At 53.6% G+C, this 15,533-nt stretch overlaps 2 protein-coding genes across 2 annotated transcripts; one reads left to right on the forward strand and one right to left on the reverse strand.

The window, feature by feature from the left end:
- Positions 1-1,473: 1,473 nt before the first annotated feature.
- Positions 1,474-9,662, reverse strand: HECTD3 (HECT domain E3 ubiquitin protein ligase 3; the record flags this gene model as incomplete). The annotated part of the gene is made up of 21 exons (XM_080692304.1): positions 9,186-9,662; positions 8,854-9,014; positions 8,504-8,596; positions 8,295-8,430; positions 7,876-7,991; positions 7,677-7,790; positions 7,446-7,528; positions 6,857-7,022; positions 6,559-6,640; positions 5,779-5,961; positions 5,576-5,628; positions 5,339-5,403; positions 5,084-5,187; positions 4,703-4,822; positions 4,507-4,596; positions 2,589-2,795; positions 2,233-2,362; positions 2,053-2,127; positions 1,860-1,941; positions 1,702-1,773; positions 1,474-1,558 (listed from the first exon to the last, which is right to left on the reverse strand). The coding sequence occupies exons 1-21, from the start codon at positions 9,552-9,554 to the stop codon at positions 1,474-1,476; spliced, it is 2,586 nt and encodes an 861-aa protein (XP_080548430.1). The 5' UTR covers positions 9,555-9,662.
- A 1,693-nt stretch (positions 9,663-11,355) lies between these two features.
- Positions 11,356-14,565, forward strand: UROD (uroporphyrinogen decarboxylase; the record flags this gene model as incomplete). The annotated part of the gene is made up of 10 exons (XM_080691823.1): positions 11,356-11,375; positions 11,983-12,095; positions 12,213-12,292; positions 12,368-12,430; positions 12,644-12,841; positions 12,958-13,119; positions 13,467-13,604; positions 13,763-13,863; positions 13,952-14,018; positions 14,404-14,565. The coding sequence occupies 10 exons, from the start codon at positions 11,356-11,358 to the stop codon at positions 14,563-14,565; spliced, it is 1,104 nt and encodes a 367-aa protein (XP_080547949.1).
- Between the last annotated feature and the right edge of the window lie 968 nt (positions 14,566-15,533).

The following is a 15,533-nucleotide window of genomic DNA, read 5'->3' on the forward strand; positions in this document are numbered from 1 at the left end:
GGTCGGGTGGAGCACTAGAGGGCAACAGTGGGAGTTAAGAGGGCAGGGCACTGTTGGGCAGCCCACCGACTCACACTGTACCAGACAGGGACCACGGGCCGGCTGTTCTCAGGGCGTCACTGCCCCCTTGTGGTGGCTGTGCCTGCCTGTGGTCTCTGCAGCTTAGTGCAGACGCAGGTGGCAGGGTGATGAGAAACTGCAGCTGCACATCTGTCAGCATCCTCACCTGTCTGGCTTCTCACCCCCTCCCCGCCTGCCAAGGCTTGGTCCTTGATGATGGGACACACTTCTGCCTACTTAGTTCCAGAAAAAAACTTCCATGCTCCAAACCATTATGCCTATCCCAGAGATGCCAGCCCCCAACCCCGGCGCCATGCAGGACCCTTGTTCCCATGCTGCCCTCCAGGTGTCATGTTTGCCACTGAGAAGCCACCCCACTCCCCCAGGCACACGTATGTTTGGCTACCGGCAGGGCACTGGCTAGGGAAGGCTCTTCCAGGACACAGCTGTTCTGTGGGTGCTCCTGGAGCTAGCCTGGGTAGTCTAGCACAGATCCAGGAAGCCCAAAAAACACATTTTTGAAGGAATGAATTAATCCATTTATTCAACTTTTCCAAGTGCAAGCCCTTCTTTTGAAGGAGTGTCATGGAGGCCCTCAAGGAAGGGAGGGCTGGGTCAGGGGCGTACAGAGCCCTAGGAGCAAGTTCAAAGTCTAGGCTTTATTTTAGAATAGGGTAAAGGTTTTGGAGGGGACATAACTGGTCAAAATCTGATGGACAAAACAGCAGGTGGCGAGTCAGGCTGGGGGAGACAGAGAAGTGATGCACGGGGGGTGGCAGGGAGTCAACATTGAGTGGATGTAGGTTCTGAGCCAGGGGAGGCCATGGCACTTTGTCAGACTGGGTTGGAGGAAGGACAAAGCTCACAGAAGGAGACGAGAAAAAAAAAAAAAAAATGGAAACAAGGGTGGGGGCGCTCAGCTCTGGCTTCACTCTTAGGGTAGGTGACTAAGGAGAATGACCTTCCCTCCCTCCCCATCCCTGGCTCCTTGCTTGGGGTGTGTGTGGGGGGGGCACACACCATCCTCCAAAGATTTTTTAAAATTTTGAGCCATGGCTCATGCCGGAAAAGGAGAAAATAGGTGGAAAAAAACCTGGAAGCCAAGTCCATGGGGTGGGGAGCTGGCTGGCCCCCTTCAAGTAGCTCAGGCCTGGCAGCTGGTGCTGGGCTTGTGGAAGAGGCCTCTCCGCGAGGCCCTGTGCCTCGGGCAGCAAGCCCCGCACGGTAGGGCTTGTGGTTCTGCGGGGTGGGCCCGCCGGTGTCAACTCACGGCCCCTGCTCTGACCACACACAGGAATAGGGCACTGTGGCTTTCCCGAACTTGGTGTGGGCTCACGCCAGGGACCCAGGCCCAACTGGGCCAGGAAGGTGTGCTCGCCTGGCGAGGGCAGTGGCACCTGCGCAGCGGCCACCTCACTCCTCCCAGGGGCTCATGTCTGTGTCGATGGCCACACAGTTGTAGGCAGCGTAGCGGAGCTTCTCTTCGCACACCTTGGCACTGCAGGGGTAGGGCGAGGGCTCCATCAGGCCCCTCCACCACTCCCAGGGCAAGGAGGCTCTGGTGCCCTGCCCTGCCCTGCCCTGCTGGAAGTCCTCCCACACAGAGGACACCGCCCCAGGCTGGACCCTAGGAAAACCCACCTGGCATAGTGCGGCAGGAAGAGGGTGCTGGAGCACGTGGAAGACTCGGGCAGCGCGTCTGTGGTCTCGTAGCTGCGGGCATTGAGGGTCACAGATTAGGAAGATGTGGGGGTATGGGTGTGAGTGGGGTACCCCGACAGCTCTGCACTTGTACTTACCCCAGTTTGTCTGGGTAGATGTAGATCCGCGCTGGCAGGCGGCTGCGCCCGGTGACAAAGCGCAGGAAGCGGCTCCGGTCCTCTGGGTGGGGGAGAGGGAAGTCAGTGTCTGTCTGCACTGATGGTGAGGGAGGGGCTGCGGCCCCTACCCTGCTGCTGGACCCCACAAGCCAGTCCGCCCGCCTCCACTGACCGTTGGTGAAATTGTTCAGTGCCTCCCAAAAATACTGCACCCGCGTGTCAGATGGCTCGAAGTCCTCAAATCGAGCTGGAGAGGACAAGGCCAGAATTCATTCTTAGTTCTCACCCTGCCTAGGTGTTGGGCCCCACCCCGAGCTTCACTGGCCCCCCTCCTGCCCCGTCTGGAACTCACTGAGCTTGCGCAGGGCGTCCACAGTGACCTCCGGGTCTCCACACACCTTCTTTTCCAGTTCCTGCCAGGTCAGCAGGTCCAGCACGGCCTGCGGCACCACCTTCAGCAGCCCTGCCTGCATGGCTGCCACCTGGGAAGGAGGGAAAGGCCTGGCTGGGAGAGAGCACACGACTCTTGGCTTATACTGGGGGCACCTCTGTATCCCACTGGTCAATAGGAATGTGGGGCACAGTTATGGTGGGGGCCAGAGTTCTTAGGATTGGCCCTGGTAGCCAGCCTATCAGGCTGAGCTCTGGCTACTGGGGATGGGCTGGGGAGGGTCGGAGGTTCTCTGTTCTGTCGCTTCTGGTTACTACCTGCTCCTTGCTCTCCTCTAGCCGGGCCTTCTGCACCAGCTGGATGAAATGAGACCGGTCCTCATATCCCACCACGATGCCTGTGCCCCCAGGGATCAGCTCCACCACCTGCTGGTCACTCAGGACGGTGGTGAATGTCAGCTCCTTCCCAAACTTGAACTCAAACGTCTCCTTGTCCATTCCCTCCATCACTTCCAGGAGCTTCACCTGGGAATCAGGGAAAGGCAGGGGGCAGATTCTTATGGGGGGAGTCTCCATCTTTCCTGAATGCTCACAGGGAAGCAGAGAAGGATCCAGACAAGGCAGGCAGGAAGTAGGGAGTTAGGGGGCCATACAGAGTTGTGGAAGCATCAAGACAACACCTAAGTGGCCTGGGAAGCCAGGGAAGGCATCCTGCAGAAATGATATCTGGGCTAAGACCCAAATCATGGCTGAGAATTGGCTGGGCCATAGGGAAGACAGGAGAGAGAACATCATGGTGGAAGCTAAAAGAGAAAGGCTTGAGAAATCTGTTGGGTTGGAATCTTTATGAGTTGGTGACTTGAGATACAGGGGTCATGTAAAGGCCTTTACAGACTCTGCATTACCCGAAGCCCCCAGGGCAAAACCATCAAAGGGTTGAAACAAAGACAGTGAACTAAACTACTTACAGCAGCATGAGGACAGAATGGGCAACAATAGAGACAGGGAAACTGGGTGTGGTGGTGCATGTCTGTAATCACAGGATTTGGAGGATGAGACAGGAGGATTAGTCTCAGCAATTTATGGAGGCCCCTCAGGAACACAGAAAGACCCTGTTTCAAAATAAAAAATAAAATATCTCTGGGTTCAAACACCAGTACCAAATATATATAAATGGAGACAGGGACACCAGCTTTTTTTTTTTTTTTTTTTTTTGGTGTTGGGATTGATTGAACCCAGGGTGTTCTACCTTTGAGCGACATCCTCATCCCTATTTTATTTATTTAGAAACAAGGTCTCTAGCTGGGTGTGGTGGTACAGGCTTGTAATCCCAGTACTTGAGAGGCTGAGAGAGGAGGATCGCAGGTTTGCAGCCAGCCTCAGCTACTTAGTGAGGCCCTCTGCAACTTAGTGAGACCCTGTTTCAAAATAAAAAATAAGCCGGGTGTGGTGGCGCACTTTTGTAATCCCAGCATTTGAGAGACTGACAGGAGGATTGCGGTTGCAGACAGCCTCAGCTACTTAGTGAGGCCCTTTGTAACTCAGTGAGACCCTGTTTCAAAATAAAGAATAAAAAAAAAAATAGGCCTGGGGGTGTAGCTTGGAGGTAGAATGCCCCTGGGTTCAATCCCTAGTACAAACAAACAGAAACAGGGTAGAAACAGGGTCTCTCTAGGTTGCCTACAGTCTAAGTTGCTGAGGCTGGTTTCAAAACTACAGCCCTTCTGTCTCAGTCTAAGTACTTAGATTATAGGTGTGTGCCACCACGCCCAGCTAGGACACTAGCTTTTACAATAAATGGTTAAAGAAAGAAAGATGGCTTGAGCTAGGAGACAGGGGGACAGTAGTGAGATGGGAAGAGACAGATTCCAGGAGAGACTTGATATAATGTGGAGAGAGACTTAGAAGAAGTAAAGGCTGCCCCGGGGAGCTTCGGGATGGGGGTGGTGCCATTCTGAGCAGGGAGTGTACTGGGCAGTAGACTGGGGAGAGGATGAAGTGTGCTGAGTCTCAGATGCCACCTTGAAGTAGGTGTCCAGGATGCAGATGCACATGTGGTCCCAGGCCCAAGAGAGAGGCTATGGCTGGAGGTCAGGATTTTAGGGGTTACCACAGCAGAGACAGTAGTTGAAACCATGGGAGTAGGTGGCATTGGAGAGGGAGCAGAAAAAGAAGAAGTGCGGGGAAGTCTGGGAAGCACCGACCTGCGGGAATGGGTAGAGGAAACACTACTCACCAGCACAGAGTCCACAGCTGGGAAGTCCTTGCTCCAGCTCACCTCCTCACCAGACAGCTGCTTCCACACGAAGCCAGGCAGAGCCAGGACCTGCATGACACACACTCCTGTCCTCACCTGGAGCTGCCCAGGTTTGCTGGCCCTTCCTTCCAGGAGCCAGGGCTGATGTGATAGGGTTGTGGACTAGGCTACTCACCAGGAACTCCTTACCCCGAAGGGCAGCCCCCATCAGCTGTCCGATCCACTCATACTTGGCAAAGTCTCGGCAGGAGGGATTTGGCACATACATGTCCCGGGCCTCACCAGTGCCATTGCCCTGTCCCAGCCCAGAGACAGAGCTATCAGTGCAACATGAGATGGATCCCATTTTCCTGCCCCATGCAACCCAATGGCATCCCTCGAAATCTTCCAGTGGGGACCCTCAATGTCCAAAGGCTCCTCCTCTTCCTGTATACCCCTATGTCCCTGTATGCCCTGGGCACCTCAGTCCCTCCTCCACCCACTCTCTAGCTCAGTCTGGCACCTGGGAGGTCTGCAGAGAAGGAATGGCAGGAACCTGGGAGCGGGTACAGATTACCTGGTTGGCTGTGCGCACAAAGAAGGGCAGAGGCACAGGGGTGTCGGCTGAGCTAGGGCACAGTTCTTCTGACATATCTGAGAGGCTGTCCCGGAAACCACCCCCTGAAATGACAGATGCTCTTAGCTGGAAACACAAGAGCCCAGCCCCCACAAGGCTATTATAAGTGGACTCCCTATCTTCAGTAGCTGGCAGCCCAAGAAGCCTCTAGCACTGTAATAGAATGATTCCTGTCATCTTCTTGCGGGGCCTCACCTTGGTCAATGATGCCTTCTGCGATGAATTTACACTCCCACCACTGGTCATAGCGCATGGGCCACCTGTGGGTAGGAGCGGATCTCTGTTACTGGGTTGCATCAGGGCTCAGGCCAGTTCAGCAGCCCAGAGGCCAAAGAGGAGCAGGGCTTCAGAGTGGTAATGGTGAGGGATGCCAGGAAGAGTGCGGGCATATGTGTGTACCTGTGTGCCTGAGGCAAGTCCCTTGTGCCATACCTGTAGTCCAGGGGCTTTTCATATTTGTCAGAGGGCTTAAGACCTTCATAAACCTGGGGAAGGGGAAGGGGAAGGAGTCACAGGGATATCTATGTCAAGACCTAGCACTGTTCTTGCTCAGAGACTTTGCTCACATTCCTCTTGGCTCAGCCCTCTAGGCCCTTTACTGACCCTCCCTGGATCCAACCTCAGGTGGTCCAGACCTGGGTGAAGACTGCATTCTTGCAGGCAGGGTCTCGAGAGGGGCACGCACGGTGTTCCATGGCAAGGCGTCGGTTGATGTACAGGCGTGGCATGAAGCTGGGCTTGCTGCTCTCAGAGTCACGCAGGCACTGGGCTACCAGGCTGGGCCGCTGGCGTGACAGCAGTAGGAACTGCTTCACTTGCTGGTGAGAATGGCCAGAGCAGGATCAGCGGGCAGCCAGCTTCTGTCCAGGCCCTGGAGCCTTCCTCTATGCCTGGACACAATTCCACCAGTCCAGTCCAAGTCCATCCCATCCTTGCCTCCAGTCCCTTCCTCACTGCAGCCACTAGGGGAGTGTACAACTTTCCCAATGGTTCTATGGACCTGGGACAATGTTCCTGCTTCTCAGCCTGGCCCTCAGAGACCTCAACTACCAGTTCCTGCTTCCTACCCACCTGCTTCCAGCCCTATCCCCATGTCATACTCACACCTACCTGCATGTGTTTCTGAAGCCATTTGGAGCTGCTGGCAGTGCCCAGAGTGCACCTTTCATGCAAGCTGGCTGCCCACACTGTGACCTCTCCTCCCCCAGCCCATGTGCCATCCACACGCTCATCTGGGGAAGCCCTCCAAACACTACATTTTGACCACTTGTGTCTGGCTTTCTTCTTGGTTCCTAGAACCAGTGAAAGCATAGCCCTGGAGTAGGTTTTAGAAGCTCTCTGGTAAAGAATGAAAACTACATGAGCAGGAAGGAGGAGCTCAGTGGCCAGACCAGCACTGGGTGGGCCAGGCTTACCTTAATCTCATTGAAGGTACCCAGTGTGTGGTCCCATGCAGGCACCAGATGGTGCAGGACACTGTCTAGGATCTTGATGAATCTGGGTGGTGGGTAAAGATAACTACAGCTGAAGACTTTGGCGTAGAATTAAACCTCCCCAACTTCCCAGCACACTGGGACAAGTATGCCCAGTGTGCTGCTGTGACATTTGAAGCAGGATGGCTTATAAGACTTTGGGGGTCTCATACACACACACACACACACACACACATATCTCAGGGAAGGAGAAAAGGAAGGGCCTGCAGATAGCAGTCACCTCTGCAGAAGGACAGCTCTGCGGTACAGTACTTCTGGGTCGGTGCCTTCCAGGCGTGGGTATCGCACCAGACTGGATGGCTGGAAGAGGTCTGCATTCAACCCTAGTTCCCGCTGTCTAGATGACTTGATCTTGACTCCTCGGAGACGCACGTCAATCCCATCATCTGGGGGAAGGGTCAGGGTGAGGTCATTTACTGCACCTGCCGCCTTCTTGGGCCTAAGAATGACTCCATTACGCTCAGCCTTTTGACACCATTAGCCCCTAGAGACTTGGAGCCTTTGGGATCCTATTCTATCACCTGATTCCGATATTTATATATTCCTTGCTGTCTTTCTGTCCACCTTTATAATGTTGGGATGCAAGAGGGTCCCAATTCAGTTTCTCTTCCAGGTGAGCCCAACCAACTGCATGTGTTTAAGGTGGGCTTACACCCAATACCTCTCACCTGGTTCAGGCCCTACAGCTTCAAATCCAGCCATCACTTCACCCTAACTCCATGCCCATCCCCTTCTCTCCACACTCACGTCAGGTTGTCCCCACCTATACCCTGGGGCTCCCTCTCCCTTCTCATAGCCTTAAGCCCCACCTCGGCACTCGACGATGCGGATCTCGATGATTGGGAGGTGGACTGTCATGTCCTCCAAGACACAGACATCCCCGATCAGGGTCCTGAGGAGATGGGTGTGAGGCACTTGAGATAGCCCCTGCCTCTGGCCTTCAGGGAATGCTGGGCATCCCCAGATATAGGCATCCAACTTGGGCCAGGCCCCATTGCTAAGATCATGCCCCACCTCCTACCCCAGGGCGGCCTGCTCACTCGTCAATGCTCACGTCACTCAGCTTCTTCAGGTTGTCCCCTTCGCCCCCATAGACCACCACCCGTTTAGGCATAAAGTTGTCATCCGTGGTATCCACGGTGAGTAGCAGTTTCCTAAGGGGTTAGAATGTGCACCTGGGTTTCTATGTACCCACAGGCACATGGCTTACCCACTCCATCCTGCCCAGAGCATACTCACTTGACAATGGTGCCCTTCTTCATGGTAAGCCGAACCCAGTGCTGGCACTGGGACCCATCGCTCTCCCAGTAGGTATCGGCATTGCTGTCTGTCAGGCAGGACACATTGAACTCCTCCTAGGGAGGGACAGAGCAGTGGGGTCAGCAATTACCCTTACTTTTGCAAGGGGCATGTGCTTTGGGGCAGGGAGTATAAGAAAACATAATTGTGTTGGACTAAAACTGGCAACTGCTATGGGGCAGGGGTGGGGCAGGGTAGGAAGGTGCCTCAGGTTTCTCTAGGACTTCCAGGATATGGAACTGGACTGCGTGTGGCCTATGGGGTATTGTTTTAGCACTGGCTCGGAGATGGGAGTTCTGGCTCTAGCCTGAGGGGTGTGAGTAGATCTTGCCTCAGGAGGGAGGAGTTCAGGAACTCACTGTGTAGGAGGAAACATCTATGCTCTCCACATACTGTTTCACGCTACCCAGGTTCTCATCCTCCTTGCCCAGGTGGTCGTATAAGAAGTGGATCAGGTCCTCGTCGCACTCGTAGGTCCATGTTGGGGGAACATAGCTAAGCAAACCCAAGCCCCTATTAGGTTCGGCCCAGACCCAGAGCTCCCTCCCGATCTGCTCAGATCACTCACAGTAGCCTTTGTATAGCTTCAGTGTAGGCCTCCGCGGGCTGAGGCCTTGATCCGAGGCGATGCGAGTATGTCAGGTCCACCACCTGTTCCCATCTGTGGGCACGGAGTTGGGGGTGGGTTGGTAGGTATCAGCAGACAGCAGGGCACCAGCTCCAGGACCCGGAGTCTTCTGCAGCGCTCTAGCCCCAAGCTCCCCCTGAAGCCCAATCCCAGCCCCAGACCCTCTCTGCTCGTAGTAATCTGCTTCCGCTCTAATACACACATCCCCAGCCAGGACGCGTTAGGAGTGTTTCCAAACCCCAAGGCGCCAGGCCAGCTGATAGTAAGCCCCACCCCTGAAAGCGCAGGACCTGAGCACCGGCCGGTAGTCCACGCCAAATAGCTGCTGCTGTCGCTGGAGGTGATCCGGGGTGTCGATGGGCACCAGGCGGGCCCCACCCTCCGCCGGGCGGCACACCAGCAGCCAGCCTTCTTCCAGTCCGCAGTCCCCTAGGTGTTCTGCCAGCTGCTCCTGCAGGGGCGCGCAAGATGGGGCCAACCATCAGGGAACCGCTCCGCGGCTCGCTCTGCCCGGCCCAGGGCAAAGTGCACCGAACGCAAAGCCAGCTCGACCCGGGGCACGGCAGGGGAACTTTCCAGGACTTGGGGGCACTCTGCGGGGTCCCGGGCACGCCGCACGCACCTTGGTTAGCTTCACCCAGAGCCCGTGGCCGTTGCACAGCTCCTCGCCCGTGGTGCGGACGCAGGCGCCGCGCCGGAGCTCAATGCTGTCGCGCGCGGCGCGGAGAGGCCCGGAGCCGGCACCCGAGGCGGGGCCCGCGGCGCCCACACGCAGCCCCAGGCCCTCCGTCTCCCACACCGGCAGCAGCACGCGCGACGGCCCCGCCGGGTCCTTGTAAAGCTTGTAGAGCACTTCTCGCGGCACGAAAGCCAACGCGGCAGGCAGCGGGCGCCCGACGCGGAGGCTCCGAGCGGCCTCCGCCAGGAAGCGCACGCGGCCCAGCAGCTGCCGCGGGGCCTCCAGCGCCGCGCCGGGGCCCGGGCCCGCCATGGCGAAGCGGCTGAGGGAGACCGGGGCGACCCAGCCCGGGGAGCGGTGCCGGCGACCCCTGGCCGAGCTTCCCACCACGCCCTGCCCCGCCTCTGGTCAACCTTCGCCGTATGTTCTGGACTAAGCGCACCCTCCACTTCCGCCGTATTGTCCGGTGTACTCCCATAGACAGTGATACTGCCCACCTCTGTGTCTCTTCCGCACTCAGCCGATCAGACCCCAGATCCACCTGATCATCCTCCCTCTCTCCATCCCCAGTGGCACTACCACTTTATCTCCAAGGCTCCTACCCTCGTTCAAGCCACCCATCTAGCAACAGCCATCCCCCCCCCCCACCCCGTTTGTCTGGCCTCCGGTTTTTGCTTCCCTGCCCCCAGTAAGTTATATTACTACCAGAAGAAACGTTTAAAGTCTGCCAACTATCTATCCTCGATTCTATTTGACTAACACGTTTTTTAGAATGACCCTTTCCGCGGCCACTGACATTAGTCTTGAGTGACTGGGGATAGATCCTGGTTGCTACTCTGAACCCTAGGTTTATTATCCACTTTAATGTGGTTGCCAGTTTGTCTCTCCATCAGACTATAGCTCCTGAAAGGCAGCTTCACCCAGAGCCCGTGGGTCTTGTGCAGCACTTTAACCTCCGCTCTTACTAGGTAATGTAAATATACAGTATGGCTATTTCAGTTTTCGTGTATGGCCTAGTTGCATCATTCTCCATATGCCTGACTGGATAAGACTGTTAGAATGTGTATTTGAACCGGGCGTGGTGGCGCACGCTTGTAATTTCAGCGATTGAGAGGCTGAGACAGGAGGATCCCACAGGTTCGAAGCCAGCCTCAGCTACTCAGTGAGGCTCTCAGCAACTTAGTGAGACCGTTTTCGTTGGTCTTTTTTTTTGGTGGTACTGGGGTTCCTGGAAGCCCTTCTACCTCCGGGCTACACTCCCAGACCTATTTTTACATTTTTATATGGAAACAGGGTCTCCTAAACCAGCGCACGCGGCTGGCTTTGAACCTGCGCGATCCTCCTGTCTCTGCCTCCCAAGTGCGGGGATTACAAGCGTGCACCACCACGCCCGGCTGAGACCCTGTTTTCAAATAAAGTATAAAATAGGTCTGGGAGTATAGTCCGGAGGTAGAAAAGCCCCTAGGTTCCACTCCCAGTAACACACACACACACACACACACACACACACACACACACACACACACACACTGTGTATTTGAGAATAACAGTAAGACTTGGGTCAAGCCTTTGTGATTCTCAGGTCATCAGATGAGAAAAAATTTCTCATGCCACCTTAAGATGTAAAGCGGAGCTATTGCTTTCAAGAATTTGTTGTAGACGGACAAGGTGGCGCACGCTTGTAATCCCAGTACTTGGAAGGCTGAGACAGGTTTGCGGCCATACTCAGCAATTTAGGCCCTCCTCAACTTAGTGAAACCCTGTTTCAAAATAAAGAATAAAAAATAGGATTGGGGTGTACGCGAATGTAGAAAGTCCCTGGGTTCCATCCCCAGTACCAAAAAGGAAAAAAACGAAAAGAAAAAAAAAAAAGAAAAAAAAATAAAGAAAAAAGAGTTTGTTGTTGCGTTGTTACAATGGACTTTACGGTGAAAAGTGTTTGGGGTCCTACTGGCAGCAGCTAGGGCAGCCCGAGAGCTGTCAGTGGAGTTGGATCACGTGACGCCCAACATGGCGACGCCCAGGGCTCCTTCCAGGAAGGGGTGGAGCCTGTACTGGGGGCAGGCTCACGTTCAGGTTAAATTGGTGGTGGCGTTCGCAGTTACTGTTTGCCATGGAGGCGAATGGGTTGAGGTAAGTTCTCTGCGAACGCGGTGTGGCTAATGGGGCTTCTGATTTGAGTCTTCCAAATCAGGAGTCTGACTCTATACCCCAATTTTCCTGGAGATCTCCCAATGCGTACCCGTCACTGGGATCCGGACCTTCAACCCTGAATTCCTGAGACCTTCATTTCAGGGGCCAATGAGACTGCGTCCATTTTTTTCAGGGGATGCCCCAGAACTTGTAACTGGGACCTCTATTCTGCGACCTTTTACTCTGATCCCTCTTTAGCTCTTTCCCAGCCTCAGGACCACCCACTAGCGGACCCATTCCAAAGACTCACTATTTTGATCCCCTACCCACAAACTATCTTTACTAGGCCTTAATCCCCTCCCCGAGTCTCCATTTTCCTTTGAGCTTGAGAGAGTTGGGAGTATGTGTAGACAAAGGGCGCCAGAGCGGGCCCTTCTACAATTTAGCGCACCACCTGATTAGGCAGAAAGGAGGAAGAATGGGCGGGGAGCCACAGCTTGCAAGCTGGCCTGCAGGAGGCAGATAGCGGTGCCAGAGTGAATCGGCTTTAAGAAACCCACCCCCATCTCACATACTGACACCTCCCCCACCCCCACCTGATCGTGAGGCCCCAGAGTTTTCCAGAGCTGAAGAATGACACGTTCCTGCGAGCAGCCTGGGGAGAGGAAACAGACTACACTCCTGTTTGGTGCATGCGGCAGGCAGGCCGCTATTTACCAGGTCAGGACCAGGGTCCAGAAGTCTCCGTAAACTCTGGAAGGTGAAAGTTTTCTTGGGGCAGCTGAGGGCTCTGGAGAGCCTTAAGGTTGAGCTTTGCTTTCCCTCTCCTATCTGCAGAGTTTCGGGAAACCAGAGCTGCCCAGGACTTTTTCAGCACCTGTCGCTCTCCTGAGGCCTGCTGTGAACTGACTCTGCAGGTGAGGGGTCCACAAAAGAGGGAGGGATTTATACCTTCAGCTTGTCACCTAACAACCTGTTTTCTATTCGTACAGCCGCTTCGTAGGTTTCCTCTGGATGCTGCCATCATCTTCTCTGACATACTAGTTGTGCCCCAGGTACCACTCAGCCTTGATCTTGGGATGTATTAAAAAAAGGGAAGGGATTCCTTGGAAATCTTATCAGTCCTGACAAGTTTCAAGATAAGCACTTATCCTAACTGGATAGAGGGAAAAACTAAGGCTAAAAGAGATAGACTGAGTTTTATTCTCCTTTTTTCTTTCCTCCTGGAATTTTCATGATGGGGACCTAGATATTTTATCCCTCTCCAGGCACTGGGCATGGAGGTGACCATGGTACCTGGCAAAGGACCCAACTTCCCCGAGCCATTAAGAGAAGAGCAGGACCTGCAGCGTCTAAAGGATCCAGCATCAGTGGCCTCTGAGTTGGGCTATGTGTTCCAAGCTATCACCCTTACCCGGCAACGGCTGGCTGGGCGTGTCCCACTGATTGGTTTTGCTGGTGCCCCGGTAATGTGGAAGAGAGCAAAGACTGGGGCATGAAGTCACTCTGGCAGATTCGTTATAGAGGGAAGGTAGTGTCAGTCTGGCCTCTGCACTTTGACATCTTTTGTATCCTTCTGCAGTGGACCCTGATGACATACATGGTTGAGGGTGGTGGCTCAAGCACCATGGCTCAGGCTAAGCGCTGGCTCTATCAAAGACCTCAGGCCAGTCACCAGCTGCTTCGAATCCTCACTGATGCTCTGGTTCCATATCTAGTAGGACAAGTAGCTGCTGGAGCCCAGGTGAGTCCTGGGGATAGAAATAGGCTGAGGTTTGGACTGAGGACCAGAAGCAATAGCCTCCTAAACCGGGAAGGGCAGAAGTCTTTGATTTCCAGTGATCCTGTGGGAGCAGTCAACCCCCCTGACACTAGTGAGGGAGTGGGGGCTTAATGCTCAGAGTATTTGGAGACTAAGCTAATGATGAGATCTGGAAGAGAAAGCAAAACTTTTAGACTAGAAGTGAGTTTATAGGCTAAGGAATTATCAAGGCTCAAAAGTCACATGGGGAAATTGCAGCATATTTTGTATGTGGGGCTTGACATAATTGCTTGTGTGTTATACATTTTTCTTCACCACCCTCAAACTAGGCATTGCAGCTCTTTGAGTCTCACGCAGGGCATCTTGGCCCACAGCTCTTCAACAAATTTGCACTGCCCTACATCCGTGATGTGGCCAAGAGAGTGAAGGCTGGGCTGCAGGAGGCAGGCCTGGCACCGGTGCCCATGGTGAGGATTGGGTTAGGTTGAGTGAAAGTGGGTCTGTAGTTTTTAGGGCAAGTCCTACTTGGAATGAAGTGGCCAGTAGAGGGCAGCAGAAGTGCAGCCAAGAAAGCTTAGTGGGCGTAGCAATGCCCCTCATGTAGCAGAGATCTGCTCTCTTCCAGATAATTTTTGCGAAGGATGGGCATTTTGCCCTGGAGGAGCTGGCCCAGGCTGGCTATGAGGTAGTTGGGCTTGATTGGACAATGGCCCCAAAGAAAGCCAGGTGAGTGATGGAGGGGTGGTCCTCTGAGGTTAAAATGGGGAGTAGTTCCTAATATACAGTCATCAAAATGTGGCACTGGCTCTTTTAGGGAGCGAGTGGGGAAGACAGTGACCTTGCAGGGTAATCTGGACCCCTGTGCCTTGTATGCATCTGAGGTAACAACCAGGGCTTCTGTGTGTGCAGTTTGTCTCTGTGTACTCCTGTGGCTGTGGCTATGGTTGTGGTTATGTGTCTATTTTTATTGTGGCTACTTGTCTCTCCCCTTTACTTCCCCCATACATGGAAGGCAGGATTGTTCAAGTTCTCAGTGCTGGCCCATATGAAGTATCTGATATATTCTGTTGATTTAATGGTATAAAAATGCTTAGTAGAAGTAGACCGCCCCTGGGTTCACTCCCTAGCCCCCACCCCACTCCATACACACTGAGAATAACACTGAGTAGAAGCATGCCACCTCTGTATATGTTACTGTTATATTATGCATAGGGAGGACAGAGGCTTGTTGACTTCCCCTACAGACAGTCCCTTTTGGTCCCCCAGGAGGAGATCAGGCAGCTGGTGCAGCAGATGCTGGATGACTTTGGGCCACAACGCTACATTGCCAACCTAGGCCATGGGCTTTACCCTGACATGGACCCAGAACACGTAGGGGCCTTTGTGGATGCTGTGCACAGACATTCACGTCTGCTTCGACAGAACTAAGCATATAGCGTTCCCCTCAAGTCCTATTACCATGATTGTTTTCTGAAGAATAAAAGTCCCAGAGTTGGAGTCTATTCTGTGATTTTTGTTTGTGAAAGATTTGTGCTTTTTATCAACAGTTCCTTCTTAAACCTGTGCTCCTTCCTTGGAGTCTTCTCTGTATCCTCTCCCACATGTCTTAGGGCCCAGGTATCAGTGAACATGAACTCTGACACTTAAAACTCGCTACCATCATACTCTCAAATCCTGGGTCTTGGAGCTACATGGAGTTGGATACAGTTTCCTAGCAGTTGGGCCTGGGACATTTGCAGAGGAAGGATTGAGGTCACCACAGCATACAAAGGCCAAATTGACAGGCTTTGTGTTTGGGAAGAAAGAGGAGTATAGATCTAGGAAGGACATAAGTGCTTTAAACACTTCTGACAGTCCTGGAAAGGGAGGCAGTAAACTGGGAGAAGCTAAGGAACCTCCAACTTTGACACTAAAAGATGGTGAGGATATAAAGACTGGGAATTAAGTTGTTCAGGATTGGAGCTTAGCCTTAGTCGTTTGGCAAGGCAATTCCTCTGAAGCCAAAGGGCCCTCTGGCACTCAGGCTGCTGTATGTTATTTTCTGAGCATAGCCTTTGTTTTTCTCAGGATCTTGGGATCCTGCCTATCATAGTGATACCCATTTTCTAGCACAAGGTTCTGATGTGCTGGTGGGCTTTGTTCTGGAGTCTGGTTTGACAGGAAAGTCTCTCTAAGCCCAACCAGCTCCCTATCCCAGCCAGAAGGAAAGAAAGGTCTGGTTTACTGAGAACACAATTTCTGCTTTTAGAAAAACGATCTTTTCTTTGATCCATGGTTTATTCATAGAAAAGCACTGTGAATTCACACACTAAAAAAGGGCAATCGTGATACAGAAATGGGAGTGGCTTCTCATTTTTACCAACCCACTGGGCTGAGATGTTGTAGGGGCCCTTGTT

This window comes from Muscardinus avellanarius, assembly GCF_963383645.1.
Source record: "Muscardinus avellanarius genome assembly, chromosome: 3".
Taxonomy (NCBI): domain Eukaryota; kingdom Metazoa; phylum Chordata; class Mammalia; order Rodentia; family Gliridae; genus Muscardinus; species Muscardinus avellanarius.